The sequence below is a fragment of the Pteropus medius genome, unplaced genomic scaffold, assembly GCF_902729225.1.
Source record: "Pteropus medius unplaced genomic scaffold, Ma_sr-lr_union100, whole genome shotgun sequence".
Taxonomy (NCBI): domain Eukaryota; kingdom Metazoa; phylum Chordata; class Mammalia; order Chiroptera; family Pteropodidae; genus Pteropus; species Pteropus medius.
In genome coordinates, this window is record NW_024351729.1 from 19,732,299 (window position 1) to 19,753,806 (window position 21,508).

A 21,508-nucleotide genomic window follows, 5' to 3' on the forward strand; every position below is an offset into this window, starting at 1 on the left:
GGAAACAAAGACTGATATAAGTTTAATAAGACTCCGAGGAGTTATATATTGTTTTCAGACTTTTTCAGTGAGATATCAATTATCCACAGCAGATAGAACCATTGATCTCAACCTTGGCAGAACATTAGAAACACTTGGAGACCTTTTAAGACTCCCAGGGGCCACACCACACCCTGACCAATTACATCAGATTTTCTAGGGAAGGGTGGAACTCTGGAATCAGTATAATTTCCCCAGGAAATTTTGATGAGCAGATCTCTAAAACAATGGTTCCCAGCCTCCTTAAAGATAAAAATTACCTAGGTGCTTGTTAACAATACAAATTATTCCCTAATTACTGACCTACCAAATCAAAATCTCCAGGAAAAGGGTCTGGAAAGCTGTATTATTACTATTATTATTATTATTTTAACAAAAGGCCTTAATTGATTCTTATTATTAAGGAAGTTTAGAAATATTTCTCTGAGTTAAGCTTTACACTCCATAAATAATAATGACACAAAATCACTACATTTAAAAAATTGTATCATGATTGAAAGTGCTATATTATCATGTTTAAAGAAATAAGGATCCATTAAAGGACATTGGTTGGCCACAGAAGCACTGAAAAGAGCCTCTGAGAAAGTATAGCAGAGCTCAGGGCTCATTCAGCTCTGATGAGAGAAGAAAGTTTCCAGAATCAAGGATGTGTCTTTTGAAGGTATATCCTACTATGGAAATGGATGCTTTAGGCTCAAGAGAAGCCTGATGATTTTAAACATCAGAATCACGTAATTAACTCAACTTGCCCCTAGTCTCTGCTCAGCAAGCAACCTTTTGATTCAAGTTTGACTTCCTATGTAGTGTACTTGTGGAGACAGAAAATGCACTGGCTTGAGGGTAGAAATGTTCAGTTAAAGTTCTCATTATAACTTGGCGCTCAGATTTTACCCATCAGTGTTCTGGACTTTCACGTGAATCCACCCATGGGAGATATAGCCTCTTTATGCTGTTAAGGTATAACTCAGCCTGCAGAGCTGAGGTGCGGTGAAAGGTAATGCCTGCCATTCTGTGTGGGAAAGACCTGCCTAGATAGATCTGCTATAGTCCCTTTCCTTTGAACTTTTTATCATTTACTTTCCTGATTATTGTGCTTTTTCTCTATTGCCCAAGGCATTAATCTACTGGCGGTTGCGAGGGGTGGTGGTGGTGGTGGTGGGAATTATAGGTGAGGGACTTTAGGGGATTAGAAAAGTTTCAGAAAAGATATAGAGGAAAAGACCAAGGTAACATTCAGTTTATGACAAGCAAAATAAGACTATGCAGCAGGACTGAAACTCTGATGGACAGGATATTATTTTAAGAATGAATCTGCTAAATTTCTTTGACTTTTCTTCCTTCTTATTTAGCAGATTAAAAATGTAGCCTAGAAAACTAGGCAATAAGTTCAAGATCACAGAGTTTTCTTGTAGTGTAAAGAAAATACACAAATTATTAGAGAATAATTTGTCTTAAGATTTGTTCTTCTCTGTAGGAAGGGGATCTGATGCAGAGAAATCTTGCCCACTTTCCACCCTGGGTAATTAAGAAAAGAAGGAAGGAGAGAGAGAAGGTAAGAGGAGAGAAGAATACGTTTAGTGCTAATTTTCTGCTCTTTGGGCTTTGACACGGGAGTGTGTGTGTCGCTGTGTGTTAAATATTCATTAAATGAGGTTAATGTGGAAAGTGAGCTGCTGTAGATTACTCTGGGACATGCCACATCAAAGTAAACTAGACTACACAGAATGATACAATGAAGGAGACATTAGGTCCAGGCTTAGCCACCTTCATTTGAGTGTGGCATAGTCACTGACTTGAGAGCAGTGTTCTTGTCTCGGTATCCCCTCTAACAAGACTAGATGACCTCTGAGCGAGGGGCGATCTGCAGTGTCTGTGGGAGATATGGAAGCTGTAACAAACACTCAAGGGTGAGAATGAGTCAGCCAGGAAGAGCTACCAGACTTTGACCAAGCCAAAAAAGATCAGATCACAAATTATCTCAGCCCAGGCTTTAATCATTAATCCTAATGAGAAAAATAGTACCTAAGGACAGGGAACACTGCTCATCCTGGAGACTAACAGAAGCACTACCCCTGGCAATCTTGATTCTTTCCTGCCCCCATTAGGACATGTAAGCTCCCTCTTCTTATAACTGGTAATTCTCTTCCAATTACTGCCTGTTTTTCTGTTCCCCTTTACTTACTCACTTGAAAAAGTTAATCATATACTTCATCTCCACTTTTCTTTTCTTTTTTTTAATTGAACTCATTCCTCAGATTTTCTTTCCTATCATTTCACAGAAACTTCTCTTGTCAAGGTCACCCATGAACATGTCAAATCCAGTGGTCAATTTTCAGTTAATTTAATCAACCCAGCAGCTGTCTATACAAGGTCAGTCACTTCCTCTTTTTAAAAAATACTTTCTTTTCTTGGCTTGCAAGTTACACATTATTTCTGGATATTCCTTCTCTACTTGAAAAAAATAGTGTAATGCTCCAGGATGCTCTCCTTGGACTGTTCTTCTGCTTAAGGCACACTCATCTCCTTGAATAATCCCATCCAGACTTGTGGCTTGAATTTCCCTCTATATGCCAATGACTTCTACAGTTTTTTTTCTCTAGAATGGACCTTTTCCTCAACTCCAGATGTACAGATCTATCATCTCACTCAACATTTCCTCTAGAATATCTAACAAGCATCTCAAACTTAATGTACCATAAAACCAGCTCTTATTTTTTCCTTCTACACCTGCCTTTGTCTCTCCAGTTTCACCCTTCTCCAATAAATGACAATTCCATTTGTCAGTTGCTTGGATTCATTTCTGGCTTCCCTTTTTCTTACATCTTCTTCATTATCCTGGCAGCAAATACTGTCAGTTTTGCCTTCAAAATATATCTAGAATCTGACTATTTCTTATCATCTCTACAGCTACCACCTTATTCTGCTGCACAGTTTCCTAGATTGCCCTGACTTCCACTTTGTTTCCCTACAGTGTGTCTTCCATAGCTTTCAGGGTGGTCCCTCAGGCTTGTCTAGATCTTGTGGTTAAAAAAAAAAAAGAAAAATGTCACCAGGACTTGATCTATTATTCCATTTGTCAGTTCTATTTGTCTTTGCTTGACTTTATTTAGCATGGGAGCTCTTTCTACATTATGGACATGATGGCAGCTGGGAGCCCTAGACTTATCTCCACTCAGTTTGGCAATTCCAGGAAAAGGAAATATTTCTCCCTAAATTTAAATGTTAATTCAAGGATGATTGACTAACTTTGCTGGAATCATGTGTCATTCTCTGAACTAATCAAAGTGGCCAAGGGAATAAGGTACTCTGGCCATCCCGGGTCATGTGCCTACTCTACTTTCTGGGCTGGATTGGGGGCACCATCATTCACAGCCTCATTGAGACAAACTTGAACAGGAGCAAGAAAACCACAGAAATCACAAAAAATTTAGGACAGACAAAAACTATAGTTAGATGCTATACTTTAATATATTATATTTGTTTGCTTGAACTGAGTTATTTAATTCCTTTGATCCTATTTCTCCATTTAGGGACAATAACACTTCACAGGGTTGCTGCAAGGTTCAAATGATTTTACACATATGAAATTGCTTTGTAAAAACTGAAATTATAGACCTTATGATGTAAATGTTAGCTATTATTAAATTGAGATTAGACCATCAGAGGCAGATAAAATAGGGATAGATACAGAGGATGACCTTCTGTAACTTATAAAAATGGCATAGATGTGGACAAGTCAACCAAAGGATTAACACATCGAACAGAGAGAGAAGAATAAAAATCATCTCAAAGACCAAGCTGAATAGGATTGTAATGAGAATTGAAAATCTGTTTTTAGGTGTTGAAAGAGCCACTTTGGATATAACTTGTTTAGGGTATATACTATTTTGTAGTACTAGCTCCCTTAAATTGGAATTTTTTTTTTGCTTCCGTATGAATTGAACAATAAAACATAAAAATAGAAATGATATAAAATGGGGAAATAAATCAAATAAATAACAGAACTATGTTATATTGAAAACAACCATAATACAATTCCAGTAAGTACTAAGCAAACTCTTTTGAATTAAAATAAATGTAAATGATTAGTAAATCTTTATATGTCTAGTTGACATGGTTGGATTTCCTTCAGAAAGGGCAGGATGGAAAGCTGGAGTCCTTTCTGAGGGTTTCTGGTAGAAGAGGGCAATCAAGGATAGAGTCTTCTCATTTGTACCAGAGATCTGTGCTTCAATATTCAATATTCAAGGGGCCACCAGGGCCAGTGGCTCCCTTACTGGGTTAACAGAGACATAAATATAGCTCATACAAAACAAACAAATAAAAACTAATAGACACAGACAACATCATGGTGGTTACCAGAAAGGGGGCTAGGGGTGGGAAGTAGGTAGAAGAGGGTAAAGGGGGACAAATATACGGTGACAAAAAGATACTTGACTGGGTGATGAACACACAATGTAATATACAGATGATGTATTATAGAATCATACACTTGAAACTCGTATAATTTTATTACCCAATGCCACTCACTCTAATAAATTTAATAAAATTAAAAAAAGAATACACTGAAAAAATATAGCTTATACAGCTCACCCCTATGTTATTAATAAAATTATGTATCCAAGCCAACCTATTCAAGTCTTTTTTTGCAGGGGCGGGGTGCTTTATGTCAAAAAATAGTCGCTGATCAAATTGTTTACTATATGATTCTGGGCAAGATAATGACCTTTTTCTAGAGATGATTTATAATGCAACATGGAAATGTTCTGCTGAGGCATGCACGAAATGCTTTAGCAATAGAGAATAGAACAATGAACTCTGCCTGAGGTTCTCTGGGAGGGTTTCCTTAAAGACAAGAACAGGAGAGGGGTGGTGATTAAGACGAAGAGGAGATTCTAGATAAAAGATAAGTGGGGATAGGGAAGAGGTCTTTCAAGAGAAAATAGTGTGAACTAAGGGGCACAGAACTGAAAAAAGATCTGACATAATAGTAAATAGCAAGAAATTCACTGAAGTTGAAGCATAGACTGCATGAAGAAGAGAGGTGGAAGCTTTGGGGGCTGAATTAGTGAAGGAGTTTGCATTTCATTCTGCAGATTATGGAAAACCAGTCTGTGTTTACAAGCAAAGGGTGATAAGATTAACATTGTAACAAATGATGGCAAAGGAAATAACATCATTCCCTTTTAGCTTGTTGTCATTATATTTAAAAATTTATGTTGAGAAGCTTACCTTAATAAAGCAAGCAGGTTCTCAGGATCCCTTGGGGTAAGAGGACATTAGCCTTCTGCATCACCCCGACCCTTGCCTAGGAGGGCACGGGCAGTTCATCTAGGAGCTCATTGTCCCAGAGGAGAAGAATGGATCATTCAGGCAGAGGCATACTTGGAGAAGGTAGTTATACATATCGCTTTTCTACTCTTCTGATTTTGCACCAAATATTTTAATATTATGAAAATCACAGGTGAAGTATAGATTGCCACTTATACTGCCAAGTATAGATCCTCAGAGGTAATTCAGGTACTTCATGTAAAAAAGCAGATTCCATACGTGTTGTCCAGATTGTCCAAGAACTGAGAATTCTCAAAACATATTCTCTGTTGCAAAGAAGCCCAAAGGGATGTGGGTTCAAATAGTTTTTCATGTGTGTTCCTTACCTATATGTAAAATGTACTGCGAAACTCGAATACAATAGTACATCCTTATAGGCAAAAAGACAAATAAAAATAAATGTGCAAGAATGTACAAAAACAAAGCACTAGAATTCTGATTCCAAGGAAGATATAATCCGTCCACCCAAGTGGATTCACTGTAATCTCCTTTTCTTCTCTATGAATAAACTACCTCATGAGACACTTCACTGCATTTCAGAGATTTAAACAGAACCAAGATACTCTGTTTTCATACCAGCCGGGCCATTCTCTGTTGTTTCTCATTCATTTATTTACTCATCCATTTTACCAACGAATACTTATTGAATGACATAAATATTTGTTGTGTGTGTAGATACTGGTGAGAAGATAAAGTAGATCTGTTTTCATAGAACTTCTTGTCAAGTGAGGGAGAAAAAAAATCTTAAATAAGCATTGAAATGAAAGTGCAGTTACTGCCATCTGGAGGCCAGCTTAGGCATCCCTGCCACCTGAGAGGTAGATAAGATGGATGGAATGCCCTAGACTCTTGTCCTGTGGGGTCGGACGCTCCATTCTACACACATCTGGGGCCGTCTCATGATCTCGGCTGCTGGCTTCTCCTTCTCAGTGGCAAAGCAGTCATTGCTTTGTGTCCTTTTTAAAGAAGATATTATCACATTCCTTCCGCAATCTCCATAGACACTCATTCACATAAAGCCTTTGTACATATGGCTGGCTTTAATAAAGACTATAGGTAATGAGGACAGCCCAGGGCATGGCTGCCCAGCAAATGGATATGAAAACGTATTTGGATATTCATGGTTTTGAAAGTTCATTCAACCACTCCATTTTCTCACTTCAATACTCTCTCTTCAACACTCAGCCTTCTACCCTCTAACTGATTCCTCCTTCCTCCGCTTTCTTTCTCTCCTTTCTCTTCACTTCTGTTTCGACCACTGCTCAGAAGCAAGCAAGAAACCAATCACCACAAAAAACAAACACAATGACTGATAAACAAGTCCAAACACCTTTATTCTTTCATGAAGTCTAATTTTTTTTTCTTTTATCATTAGGGCCCCCGAAGATACTCATTCTCTCTGAGTTATACCTTCTACTCCAAAGTTGTATCTATGTATTCTATTCAACATAGACTTTCTCTATTCTAAGAGAAATTCTGTTCCCATCTCTTAAGATATATATTGCTAGTCGAGGATGCATGCTCTGACAGAAAAGTAGGAGGTACAGTAAGTACAGTACTAGAATAGAGGACTGGATTTCAACTGAGAACATAGGGAAGGACAGCTTCTTAGAGAAAGAATAACATTTCTGAAGACCGCTAGCTAGACACAAAGTGGGGGAAGAGCATTTCAAGCAGGGGAATGACATATGCAAAGGTCTATAGATGGGAAGGAGCTTGTTACACTGAAAAAATTGTAAAGAGAAGAGAATGGCTAGACACTGAAGAGAAGGAGAAGATGAAAGGGATGAGAATGGAGAGGTTAGCGGGAGCCAGATCTGATGGGACCATGTAGGCCACGTGGCTCCAGTTCTTAAGTTCCTGGCCCTTTTCTAACCAATAAAATGACTTCATGAATTGTTTTTTTCTGAACCTCGAGTTTATTGATTTTCGAAACAGAAACAGTTGTGCCTAAGCAGGCAAACTTGTCTGCGCGCCGCAGCGTGTGTTAAATGCGTCTTATCGTCAGCCTTTACCACACACACACACACACACACACACACGTGAATGTTACATAAAGCACCTTCCCTGAGGGCCATATAACTTGGCATTATTATGAAGTCAATCCTATAGCTGTAGACATGATTCTGGGTCAGCTGGGTAATTAACTGAAAATTATCTTCATATTTATTTTCTCTCTACAGGAGTGTTTCCAGCACAGAAACCCAGAATATGAGACTTTTTGTAAGAGCTTAAAAAAAAAAACATTGCCTGCCAGCAGCACATGAATTCTCTATCACTTTTCAGGATTTGTATCTGTCCAGCTGACACACCCATTTTCCCCTGAAGAGCAAGTAGCTTCTTACTCTGCTGTGTGCCTTATTACTGTCAAGGCATGGCAGGAATAAATCTAAGTTCTGTTTACCACCAGGGTAAACTGCCCGCCTATGGCATACTTTAGAAAGCCATTTTTAGGGGTTCAGTATGTCCCTAAGTATTTACAGGTATTGAAAGTGACATGTACATTGTAGACATTATGCCCACTGCTTACTGCTGATGTTAATCTGGCTCATAGCACTTTGTACATCACAGTGTATTCATGTATTCATGATAATGTTTATTCTGTTATTTTCTGGAAATAAATTATTTTGTTTGCTCTCCCAATTCTATCTACACAGAGATACCTTACTTTCCTTTTTTACTCTTAGTTTTCAACTACTAATAACCATGCCTTTTAAGCTGTCTTTTTATTGAAAGTAATAAATTATGACATTCATCTGCAGGTGGCTCATCTTTGCATGAGAATCACCAGCTTACACAGTAGTACGCTCACAGTGTTGAGTATATAGGAATTCATTTTAGTAGCAATAACATTCGTTGACTTTAGAAAGAAAACTTTCCATTTATAGTTACTTGCTAGTCTTGCACAATCGTAGCTTTCTATGTGGTATAATACTTTAAAATTAAGATATGTTAAAGTATCTTCAAGGAAGTAGTATCTTCTGTGGTTTTTCCTCAAAATGAAACCATTCACTTTGCTAAGATTGAGTTTGTTGGAGGTACTAAGATTCCATTCGGTCATCCTGTGAGTCAACGCTTATGGTAGAATTTTGGCTACTGGTATCAGCGGTTTCATAGGATTTTTGGTCTTTGGCGAAGTTGATGAAAACCTGATTTTTCAAGGGAAATAAAGCCATTAGTGCTTGGTAAACCAAAAGAAGAAATAAGGTTAATTCACCATGCATGCACACACACATACACATACAAAATAGGAGAGTAAATAAGAAAACTAGATTTTATAGGGGCATGCTCATACATATATGCATATACATCTACAACTATAATTACATTTATAATCACAAGAGAAATATAAAGCTGTAATTGAATATCTACAGCCACATATCGATATCTTATATGATCTATATCAATATCTCTATCAAGTATAAACAAGGAGCTCAACCCAAGCTCTTATCAAATGCTTGTATGATGATGTGGAGAGAAATTTCACTAGTTTCAAGAATTAATGCACTAAAATAAAATTTGGATAGAAAGCCCATATTAACATTATGTTCAGTAAGCCAATTATTTAATAGACAGATCTTTTGTTTTTAAAAAATTATTAAAATTCATTAGTCATAGATTTATCTAGAAATATTGAGAACCTATTTTGTGTCAGATATGGTGCTGGTAGCTGGTTACAAGTCAAAGGCTAAATATTTAGTGTTGGAAAGCCATGCTTGCTTAAAAGCCCCCATAGAAAATTATCCGTAAATTGCAGCACCATATATTGACTCAGAGGTCCCTAAGGCCTCACCTTCAGACCCACTTCAGGGGCAGAGGCAATCAAATATTTTATACATCAGGTTGGTTGAGCTATGCAAAATTAATACACTGCAAAGATGATGAAGGATGCCCCGTGAAGCCTCGAGTTATTGAGTATAAATGTAATTAAGACATAATGTGAGTAAAACAAAAGAATTCTGCATTTGCCACTTTGGTTGCCTGAATCTAGTGGATCTAAAAGTCTGACACCAAATTCTCCCTAGAAACTCCCATTGTATTCTAATCCAGAAAGCTAATCAATAGAAATATTATTCAAGAAACACATCAAGATCTACATAACTCACAAAGCGTCATCCCACTAAATCTAGTACTCCTATGCTATACAACTGACATTAGTATATTATTGCATACCAATTATAATTGAAAAAAAAACTCATTGAATTGTACAATGTAAATACAAACAACTAATTGTCGATTATATTTTAATAAAGCCAGAAAACAAAACTAAACTAAACTAAACTAAACAAACAAATAAACAAGGAAACACACCAATGAAAAAGTAAGAAAAGTGTTAAAAGCTATTTGTTTTACAGGTGAAAATAATGTTTTGTTGCTTTACATAGACATATAACTTGATGGATATAGATACCTTGTAGATATGAAAATTTTTCTTTCCTTCATTAAAAGTAGTTAATTCATTTAATATTTTTTCCTAACATCCCAAAATGCACTTAGAAATGAATTAAGCTAAGATTTTAAGGTACGAGATTAGATATTGCTTTGACTGAAAACAAATCAAATGTCAATGAAAAGAAATAGAATGTGTAATTATATGTAACATTGTGCATATAGATCCTGGTGTCCAGCTTACCTCTTCCAGGGTAGTCTGACTCACTAAGAAATTTGTGATGTTTAAAGCAGTCTTGTTGGTTTCCAGCACATCAAAAATGTTTGCAACTCCTCCTGCCGTGACTGGTACATGATACTCTAGCATGCTGAGATGCTGATCCTGTGGGAACCAAAGGGAAAAAAAATGTATTTTGCAATGTCAGGTAATACTGACTTGCCTAGACATACTTGAGTAAGAGCCAAAAAATAATACTGAAGTTCATTCCAGTGAAAATGACATGACAGTGTAAATAATGGGTATGTTTTGAAACTAACTTGCAAAGATGAGATGAAAAGTTCCATGAATTTCAAAGAGAAAACAAATTAAAAAGCTAATGAAAATTCTGAAGCATTCTGCATTCACGTGCACTTATAAAGCCATTATAGTCTTGCCTGGGAAAAAATACTATAGAATGGTATTTCAGATGTCAGATTACACTCAGCTCACATAAGCATTTTCAGAGATCAGTTTTAGAAATTTTATTTTTTTTAATGTAAGAATTGTAAAAGGCCAGGGATTAGATGCTCAATTTATATGGGCTAAAGAAGGTAGATTTCAAAAGCATTGTTTAGGAAATACCTCATCCAAATAACGCCACATGTTTTTCACAACTCATCCTAAAATTCTCTCCAACTTCTTTATGTTAATCCATAGTATTAACCATCTACTTACTAATCTATTTTTATTTTTTGGAGTATCTAACATCTTGCTTTTCTGCATATTTAATCAGTTACCATATCCTATTTATTTTCCTCTAAAATAACTCCCAAATTTAACCTTCCCTCTCTATTTGCACTCCCAATATAATCACCCTGAGGCTCATCATTCCACATCTGAGTTATTGCAAGTCTGAACGAGCCTAGAATCTGTATACACTCATATCTTCTGTCACAAAGCAGCTGGATAATCTTTCCTAAATACTAGTTTGACCAGAATATTTACTTGCTTCAGAATCTACCCCTAAAACCTATATGGATCAGATCAAGACTGTATTTCAGCCTGGTGTTCAAGACTTCCATTACTGGAAACCCCTCTTCTCATGCATTTGCTCACTGCCTAGCCCCTCTCATTGACTTGTGTTTGCATCATACCTGTCACTGCAATCAGGCTATTTGACTTATTTTTTACTCCTAAGTTGCTGTTCTTGCTATTTCCTTTCTAGACAGCTAGAAACCACCACATACTTGTAAAGAATGATCTGTTTAGAAAAGAATAAGACTTTTATCATCACTGCATTTGTCTTGTACAACCCTGGTCCCATGAGGAGCAGACCAGGGCGAATGTAATCTTAGCACTCAGTGAATAAGCACAAAGTTCAACACAGAAATTCATTGAAAGAAAAAGTACAATGACCAAAATGATTTGTGCAAGAAAAGCTTCCTTTAATTTTTCAATTTGCTTTTAATTTAGACGATAGGAAATGGGCTTTGATATGAATCGTAAAAGCTATTGTTTCTTGAAGAAGTTAGCCAAAATTCAAGAGGTTGAGGCAAAGGTATTTTGTAGAGATAAAAGAATTGTTTAAAAAATGTACTCTATGTTGCTCTCTACAATCACTTCACATTAATATGGGGTCTTATAGCTTATGAAGTATCTTTGTGGATATTTTATCACTTATTTCTCACACCAATCATGTGAAGTAGATGTAGATTATTCATGTGAAGTAGATTATTCCTTTTTTACAAATGAGAAAAATGAGGCTCAGAGATTTTCAAAGTCTTGCTGGAAATCACACAGGGAGAGCAGAACCTCAGCCCAAGGTTCAAGTTTCTCTTCACCATTCCACACCTGATTACCTTTTAAAAACAACCATTTGCCATATTCATCTTGTACAGATTACAATGACATCAAAGATGTTATATAAATGATAACTTTTTTTTCAATAAGTGAATTTATTTTAAGTATGTACTATGTGAGATATATAAGCATGTATCTCTATGTGTCTATTCTGTGGATATGGTAAAATGAAATTAATTGTACAGTGTTTCAACTAGTGTGGGTCTTAAGAACTTTATTTCCAAGCAGTACTGCTCAAACCATGTGGGTTTATCTTCCAAATGAGGAAAATGAAGATTATCTCTTTCAGCTTTGACATTCTGGAACGCTATAATTTTCTAAGAAAAAATGAGCTTGGTCATATAATAACTGTCATCCCTCAATTCATATACTTACGTATATAACTCAACAACTAATACAGTATGGTCATAAAGCCTTTGTGAGGAAGAAATAGAAGTATGTAAAAAGACTATGTTACTTTAACTATAAAAATATAATTTTGTAAGTATATTTGAAGATATTTGAAGATTATATTTCAAGAATAGAATAATTTGAAGATTCTTTTCTTTCATACTGTGTGCCTCAGAGTATCTTATGAATCTTGAACTAACAAATATATTAAGATTAATAATAAAGCTACAATTAACTTGAAATTGGCAAACATCCACCATGATATTAGACTATCAAAACCAGTCAAGATTCACAAGGCAGAATATTCTCTTACTTACTTTTAAATAGGTTTTTGGAAAGTGCAGTTGCATGAATTTCGTGAGGGCCTCCATGCTAACTTTGGTATTCTTCACATGAACCTTGACAGTAAATCCTCGTCCAAACCTAGAAAGAAAAAGTGCAAACTACTATGTGAGTGACATTTTGCTGAAATAGCTCCCCTGGAATTCTAGATAATGAAACAGGACCCCAGCTGACCATTACAGCCCCTTTTCTTATATAAAGATGGTCATTTTGCCATAAAAGTTCAAGGCATGTTGCAAACTGGAAATGGTACACTGCCACAATTTTAAAAAATTTATTTCTACCACTATACAAAGTCAGACTCTTCGGGAAAAAGCTGCATTAGAAAGAAAATATAAATCTTGGCTTTCTTTGACATCCATGAATTGGTAATTGATGTCAATTTCTGAGGTTAAATACTTTCTAATTTAAAGTAAACAAAGTCTTGAGAGTCAAGTCATTGGAGATTTGGTGTCAACAGCAAAGATTAACATCACTGAGGCTTTAAAAACAGATAAAAAAATAGATATACTAACTAACTGTTGGCACCAAGAACAGAATTTGTAAACAAGTCACAAAAGACTCTCTGAGAACAACATATAAGGCCCCTTCCATCCTTTTTTCTTATCTTGGTTAATGTGATCTTATAAGAAAACCAGCTTATTGTACAGATAAAGGTATAACATCATGAAAGTATAAAGTGTGGAGATTAACATGGATAGATATACACATATATGTGCTCTGGCAAGTATAAAATATTAATTTAATTTTAATTTATTAGTATGATATTTATGCACATTTCCCCACTGTATTCTTCACTAAAAGGTTTTGAATGTGGTAAAAATGTTAAATAGCTACTGAAGGCCTGTGCAAATGGCAAAGGAACATGCTAGATAAAAATCCATGGCTTCATGTACCTGTCAAGGTCTAGTTTGCTATTAAAACTCTTGAAACTGCTTCCTGAGGGTGTTTTGGTGTGGATTAATTTTTTAAAAGATTTTAGGGCTTGTAGGTTTAGGGGTTATTAACTAAAAATACATCTAACACTTACTAACATATTTTAACTTTAAGATGAGTCAATAATTAACTTCCCCATATCAATTTTACTACTAATTGATGCACAGCCTCCTGATATAAACCTAGAAGGTGAGAATAGTACCATTAGATCAATTATCCTACATCATATGTTGAACAACACATTTGTTCTTCACCTGCTCTTTATATGCTGCAAAGATCCAATACACTGAAACCTTCCATTCACCATAATGGCCAGCCTGGTACAGAGAGCTTCACATTCTTCCATGCTGAAAAATAGCAGAATCACATCAGAGTTCTGGGCACAAAAAACTGGGTGTAAGTTCACAAACATAAGCTTAACTGTTTCATTATGGCACCTTAAAAATACTGTTTTAGTTCCTTAAAATGGCTTTTCCCTTGAAGAAGAAAAAAAGTTTAAAGATAAGTTATATGTCTTCACATGGGATTTTTTACTGTTTATTCTCAAACTTGGGCCTATCTCTCTCACCAGGAGTGCCTTCTCTATCTAACACATTATTTCTTTCAAATTCTTTCAAGCTTTGACGTAAGTAAGGCCTGTGTTTCCCAAGGAATGTTCCCAAAATGACATTGAGCTTTTTTTCATTATGCTTTGTACTACCTGTTCAGTTGGCTTTTATGCATTTGTATTTATAACTAGTTAACCTGTACCTGACTATATAATTACTAATTTCATGGACTATAATAACTAGAGCAGATTTTCAGTATCACCCTGTCCATTTCATATCAAAGTTCATGGAAATTAAATGATTGGCTCCAAAATATAGAGTATACTGGGGCAAGGCCAGGATACAAACAAGTCTCTTGATCATAAACAAATCTAGTACTTTTTCTACTATATGATAATTATAACAAAAGGGTGAACTTAATACTCTTTTGCCAACCTTATAAGAAAGGCAGATAAAATGTTTTAGCAGCTGTTTTTACTTAACTGGTCTGAAAGGTCTACCTTCAAGAAGGAGACCTGTGAGCTGGTTCTTAAAAAATTGTGAAAAGACTATTTCCAATGGAAAGCACAGCCAAAGAAAGGATATGGTGACAGGAAAGGTCAACGAGTGTATGTGGAAGCACAAATCATTAAGATTGACTGATAGAAGATGGTGTCATAGGAAAAGAAGGCTAGCAATTTAGATGAGGTCAGATAATAAAAGGCTTTGCGCAATAAGCTAAAAGATGCTGAACTTTATGTGATAGGCAATAGGGAGTCATACTTGAGCTAAGGAGTTCTAAATCATAAGAAATTTGTTTTTAGAAAGATTGCTTAGACCCCGTCCCACCTCAGGAGCTGGATTCTCACCACGAAACCTGCCTCAGTTGCTTCAAAGAATATAAACAGAAAATGCTTCCAACTCATTGTGGACATTTATTATTGATATATATTACATGGATTATCTGTTCCCATCTATCACCCTAAAATCATGTCATTTGACCTCAAACTCCCTGCATGCATCTACCTGTGAGATGTGAGGATGACGGAACATTTATTTTGTACTTCTTCTGAAATGATCTTCCAGAGGTGCCTTTTTGACTTAGGATCCATCCCAGAGCTTGGCTCATCCTTAATAGAAAGTTACAAAAAAAAAAAATTATATATATATATATATATATGTATATCAAATTAATTAATTTTTCATGAGGTTTTTACTTGAATCACTCTATCTCACTTGCCTAGAACAGAAATCACTTTACAAAGTCTTGTGACTAACTTGTTTTATACTTAATAGGCTCCTTTCTGCTGCTGTCAAAAAGCTCAAAATTAATCATTTAAAATTGTCAATCTATTTTAAAAAGTATCTCATTGAAGTTGACATCCTGTTACTTTACACTTGTCTCATATTTCTTTGGAAAAAAAATCTGCTTCAATTACTGACAAAGCAGAGTTTTTACATTTAATACTACATTGTCACTTGTATTTGAAGCAACAGCAACAAGATTGCTGCCTTGCTCCTAATAGTAGAATTGTGTCTGTGAGTGATAATATGCTATGTGAAGTGGAAAGAACGCAATTTGATTTTTCAGTAATATGTTTGAGGTGTATTTTTAGTTTTATGTTCTTAATTGAAATTTAATACTCCTTGGGGAAATAACCATAAGCTTTGCAGAAACTGCCAAGTAGAAAGATATAAATTATATTTTAAAAGTAAATGATATTTCAAAAAATTGTTCAAACATAAAATTAGAAATATAGGAATGGATAACCTAAGCAAACAATAATAGGGCCTGACAGATGATTAAACAAGATTAGATAAAAACTAAAAATAGAATCTTTAATGGAAAAAAAAAGTGGGTACATGGGATCACCAGAGGCTTGTTTTTATAGTGAGGGATTAAATTTAAATGTAAAGAAAGGAATGAGTATTAGTTTAGGGGAACAGTGAAGAGTGCATTGTCTGATTTGGGAAGACAATAGTATTTATAGTAAATGCACATAGAAGACACTATGGTGTCTTTCTCTCATAGCCTGTACTTCAGTTAGACTCATTAATACATAACATTTGCATAGCGCTTTCAACTTTTTGAAGTACTTTATGTCTATCATCTCACAGGAGCCTAAGGATTGTTTCGTTCAATTTAAGGGACACTTACACAATAGAATTCCATTATAAGCATCGATTGGCAGGAATATAATGCATTATAAGTTTCTGATATTACAGAAAGACGGGCTGTGCATCACTCTGTCTGGGCAGTTTACATGAATTGATCCTCTGTATGACTTAATCCCTAGAATAATGTGATTTATAAGTGGATTTTCATTACATATAGTCAAGGCTTTTTTCTTTTTTTTCTTTTTTATTTGAGTTTGGAGATTCTGAAATGAAGGAGATCTTGCAAAATAAGGGCAAACTTATTTCTGTGAAATAAACACCTTTTACAATATTTGGTTTGTGGAGCAGAATGCTATGTTACTCCTGTGTGTAATTTACATTTCCAGGTGATTGACTGAATTTTCCAGTTCTTAAGAAAGTATAAATCTTGAATGCATATTTTGCCTTCAAAAAATCCAGAAAAAATAGAATGTTATCTATCACATCCCAGGCTAGGTAACTCATATTTTTAAGTAACAAGGAAATAAATTTTTTAGCACAACACATTGTTTTAAAATGTGTCTTTCCTTCTTTCTAGAAGTTTAAACGTATGTTAGTTCACCTGATCAGTTACTAATAGAACCAATTTCTTCAATAACTGAGAATCAAATTCCCCCATATTCCATAATTTTACTTACTCATTTATATACCCTGAATATGTTCCAGCTACTTCCCATTCCCACGCCAAGTGTTTCCTCTGAGAGCAACTGTAACACAGCTGCAGACAAAAACATTTTTGAGGATGTACTGTTGTGGCAACAAATTATATGCTGATATAAATTCCCTGAATGAGATAGCGTAGGTAAAGTGTTTTGCAAAATAACCAGCATATAATGAGCCCTCCTTGAATGTTTATTTCAATAAAGAGAGTGAAATGTTACACACACAATTGGATGTGTGGTTCTAATTATGTAGTAGCCTTTTTCACAATGACTCTCTTACCAGCAGTAGAATGGAAGGTTTCCCAATCAAGGCCAGTGCAGTGGATAATTTTCTTTTTGTGCCATAACTGCACATCGAGGTAGCTCTGTCCTTGTAGGGCATCAAGTGAAGTCTCCGTAGGAGTTTATGAACAGTCTGTGGGCAGAAAAGAGGAGTTAGGTTGACCTCCTGCTAAAACCCTTAATGCACTAATCAGAAAAAAACTGTGAAAAGAAAGTTCTATAACGAAGACATACATACCTGAAAAATTCAGACATTTAAACTTAATATAGATTTTATTTTTATTTTCAAAAGTCTACTTAAAAATTAATAATCATTAAAGAGATAAAAACAATTCCATGGAGGCTCATTTTCAAGTGGAATTCCCTCCTCCCCAAGTGTGTGTGTGTGTGTGTGTGTGGGGTTATGATTCCAAATTGTTCTTTCTGCTACAGAAAGCCCTTTATAAACTTAAAAATGGTAAAACAGAAATTGGCCCTTCTTAAGGCAGTTTTCTTGTTAACTGTCATCACTATTTCATCTTTCTTCTTACTGAAGAGTGAGTTGTCACAAACTCTTTAAGTCTTTAAAAAACTGACCCACTATCAAACTTTAGCATATTAACTGAGGAATCATAGATGCTTGTGGCTATTTCTACAGTTAAATGGTGGAATCCTAAGAAGATTTTGACAGATCCCTGGTGTTGCAAAAATAGAGGAAATCACCCCAAAGGTTAGCCATTCCATTACAAAGGAAAATAATTGTAGCAGAGTGCAAAACCACATAAAAATTAAATTGGAAGCTATTCTATGTTATTAGGGCATTTCGTAGGTAATTCCATGTTTTAATATTTATCTGGACCCTAAAGGATGTACAGGCATCATCAACCATAGCTCAACCCAGAGCCAAGGCAAGTGTGATCTTTTATTTGATAGTTCTTAAAAGGTAACTGAATGATCACTAAACCATGGAGCTTCTAAATCTGAGTTAAAAAGTAAATAAATAAATCTGAGTTCACAGGTGTGTATGTGATATACACGATCAACCCAATACTATATCCATTATCATTATCAGGTGGAAAATGTCATAGCTTTCTAGATGTCATTTTGTTTCTTGAAGGTAGATGGGTAGGAAGCAGAAACAATGTTCTTTTTTTTTTTTCGGTTACAATTGACATTCAATATTATGTTATATTAGTTTCAGGTGCACAGCATAGTGGTTAGACATTTATATAATTTACAAAGTGATCCCTCTGACTACTCTAGTACCCATCTGGCACCATACATAATTCTTACAATATTATTGACTATGTTTCCTATGCTGTACTTTACAACCCCATGACTATTTTGTAATTATAAATTTGTACTTTTTAATCCCTTCACCTTTTTTTATTCAATAATTATTTTGAAATGAACTAGGTTTTCCAAACTTATACTCACTTCTTTAATATCTTTTTCTGGAATTCCATGTATCCTGGCATAGAAATACAGATGTTCTTCCACAGTCACCAGATCATCTAAGGCATCTTCCTGAGGGCAGTAGCCAACTAATGAGCTATGAGAGTCAACATGAGCCAGCGATCTGAATTGAGAGAATCAAAAACACACATGAGTTTCAAAAGATATTTCCCTCCTAGAGTCCAAATTTTGGGAAAGTAGCTCTATTTTTCTGGTCATGGTGAAGGGTGATTCTGATAAAAACGATAAAATAATCCCACCATCAAAGTTACACTTTAAGGTTTAAAAAATTCTACTAAGGATTTATTAATATAACTACAAAATAACATAAAGAGTTCATTTTAATTATTTTTCTCATTCAATTATGTTGTGCTTAGTAAGTTGAAGCATTCATTTTTTTTATACCCAGTCTTATTTCTGATGAGAATGTTTCCACTTGAAGGAATTATGTCTCCAGTCAGCATCTTGAAAATTGTGGTCTTTCCTGCTCCATTCACCCCAAGAAGGCCAAAGCACTGGTGTGGGGGAGAAAAAAAGATGTAAATCTTAACTAAATCAAAGACATGTTACTATTGTATCTCTTTCCTTCTTCTTGGGTGAAATAAATTACTCTAAAAAATAAATCACTGGAATTATTATTCATGGGTATTATAGCATTCTTTTGGCATTTGATAAAACTTTCTCTTTTAAAACTAACGGGTACTTATGTATCTTTTCTTCCTTTAACAACATCTGAATGAACATTTGTGTGTCTGTGTGCATATATATATATATATGTACATATATATATATCGCTTGTTTTATATATATTATAGGATTCCTCTGCATGACATGACAAAATACCCAAGTAAGATATACTAACCTGACGAAGTAATTATATTTATAGATTTCACATTATTCATACAAACTTTAATCACAAGTTTACTGAATAAGCTACTGAATCAATAATTTCTATATGCTGTTGAATAAATTTGATGCTCTTTACTTTGAAGCTCTGCTCGGAATATTAAAGGAAATGCCCACATTCCCTCTCTCTTTTCAAAACTGCCTTAATATTGCTTCTGTGAAAACGGCAAAAATAAATATGGACGCAGCCTAGGACCTCACTATGACAACTGATTTCTTTACATTGTTTTTCGAAGAGGCTTGGAAACTAAAAGTTGAAGAGAGCCCCTGTACAGGCTTCTTGACTAGAAGTCCACCCCAAGGAGGACAGTAGCCTGGGAAGGGGACAGAGACTCAGTTTGTGGTGGATATTCCCTGCCAGAAGAGAAGACCTATAGGGTGGGTAACATATGGACACTTGTAAGTTTTATATATAGAATCTATCAAAATATTCAGAAGTTGGCTTTCATATTTCTAGAAAAAAAAATTAAAGAAAGAAAAAGATTTTTATTCATTAGTTATCATGCCCAAATTAAGGACAATTAGAAACTAAACATTGTTCCTTACCTCCCCCGCAGGTATCCCAATGCTGATGTTGTTTACAGCTATAATCTTTTTGTGGATAAGTTGGTAGGTCTTTGTGAGACGATGGAGTTGGACCAGGTCAAATTCATCTGCACCATTCTCAACTCTTAATCTCTCAGCCCGCACATCTTCATCTTCATCTATTGTCTCAATTACAGGTGAAGAATTAAATTTTCTGAAGAAGAGTCTAAAAAATGGATCCAATGATTTTGCATCAATGATTTTGAAATGGCCCCACTCAATTTTGACATGTTTTAATGGGTTGTCACTTTATTAAAAATGTGCTGTCACAATACGAGGTTTGTTTTAACTGTTATGCATTATGCTACTTAAATAACTTAAAAATTAGTATGAATTCTCTTCACCATATTTGCTTTGATATTTGGAAAATGGCTTTTGCTTTCTATGCTTACATGCTTATAGATTCACTGTTACAATTCAGATTCCTAACTTTAGTAACACGGAGGTCAGTGGGTTTGCGAGTTACTTTCTACCAGAACCAGAGCTACTGATAAGACTCACACTTACAACTCTATAATCAGTGATGACCGTTTTTTTTTTTTAATTCTCTCTTTTTCTTATATCATCAATAATATGAATGTTATTCTATATTTTTTTTTAATGTGAATGTCTTACCTAGCATCTACCCAATATATTAAGATTATAAACCCTGAAAACTTACTAAGTCTCAAACCCACTTCAGTATTTTGTCTAATGAATAAATATCAAAGTATACCAAACCAAACCAAATTTAAAAACCCTACAAATCAATTCAGGTCTTCCTTCCAATGTTCCTGTCTCTCTTAATGATATCCTCAAAATTCCAACTGTGATGTTTTCTTTGAAGTTTCTCATTCCAAAATCCACTCATGCAGCCTTGGAAATGCTTAATATTATCTAGTCATTGTCATCGATCATTTTCTGTCTATTTCTATTACTATCACAAGCTTTCACTCTTTCTCACCTAGATTTCTCCAGGAACCTCAAACTGCTGCAGGGTCTTTGACTCTTCCATTCCCATCTGCACTACCTCCATAAAATCACACCTCCTGAAGTACCATGTGGTCACGTTGCTCTCTGTTCAGAAACCTTTAGTGCACTACTATTTGTTGAAAAAGGTCCAAATCATATCTCTTTAACCAAGGATTCAATAAACTCCATAATCTCCGAACCACATACTTCAGCTTCTACTATTTATTTCATTACATTTATTCTATGTTCTCAAATCATGTCCCAAATATGTACTCATTTCTCAAATATGTCCCAAGATTTTTTTCTTTCTCTTTGCTCTTGTTGTTCTTTTTATTAAGTTTTATTTTCGATAGGCAATACATATGTATCATATATTAAAATTAAAATGGTACCGTAGAATATATAGTGAAAAGTAAGTTTCCTATAGCCATATATCATTTTCTTCAGCAGAGGCACACATAACTAGAGATAGTCCATGCATGTGTATGCATAAATAACATATATTTCTTTCTAACTCA

The 21,508-nt window shown here is 35.1% G+C and overlaps 1 protein-coding gene across 1 annotated transcript in view; it reads right to left on the minus strand.

Annotated features, from left to right (window-relative positions):
• Window positions 1–8,171: 8,171 nt before the first annotated feature.
• The window catches only part of ABCA12 (ATP binding cassette subfamily A member 12), a 162,883-nt gene continuing 149,546 nt past the window's right edge, over window positions 8,172–21,508 (minus strand). Inside the window, 9 exon segments of the mRNA XM_039844712.1 lie at window positions 8,172–8,519; window positions 10,004–10,141; window positions 12,526–12,631; window positions 13,741–13,833; window positions 15,040–15,143; window positions 17,113–17,247; window positions 18,531–18,672; window positions 18,954–19,063; window positions 20,001–20,205. Coding sequence (XP_039700646.1) covers window positions 8,412–8,519; window positions 10,004–10,141; window positions 12,526–12,631; window positions 13,741–13,833; window positions 15,040–15,143; window positions 17,113–17,247; window positions 18,531–18,672; window positions 18,954–19,063; window positions 20,001–20,205 — 1,141 coding nt within the window. The 3' untranslated portion in view covers window positions 8,172–8,411.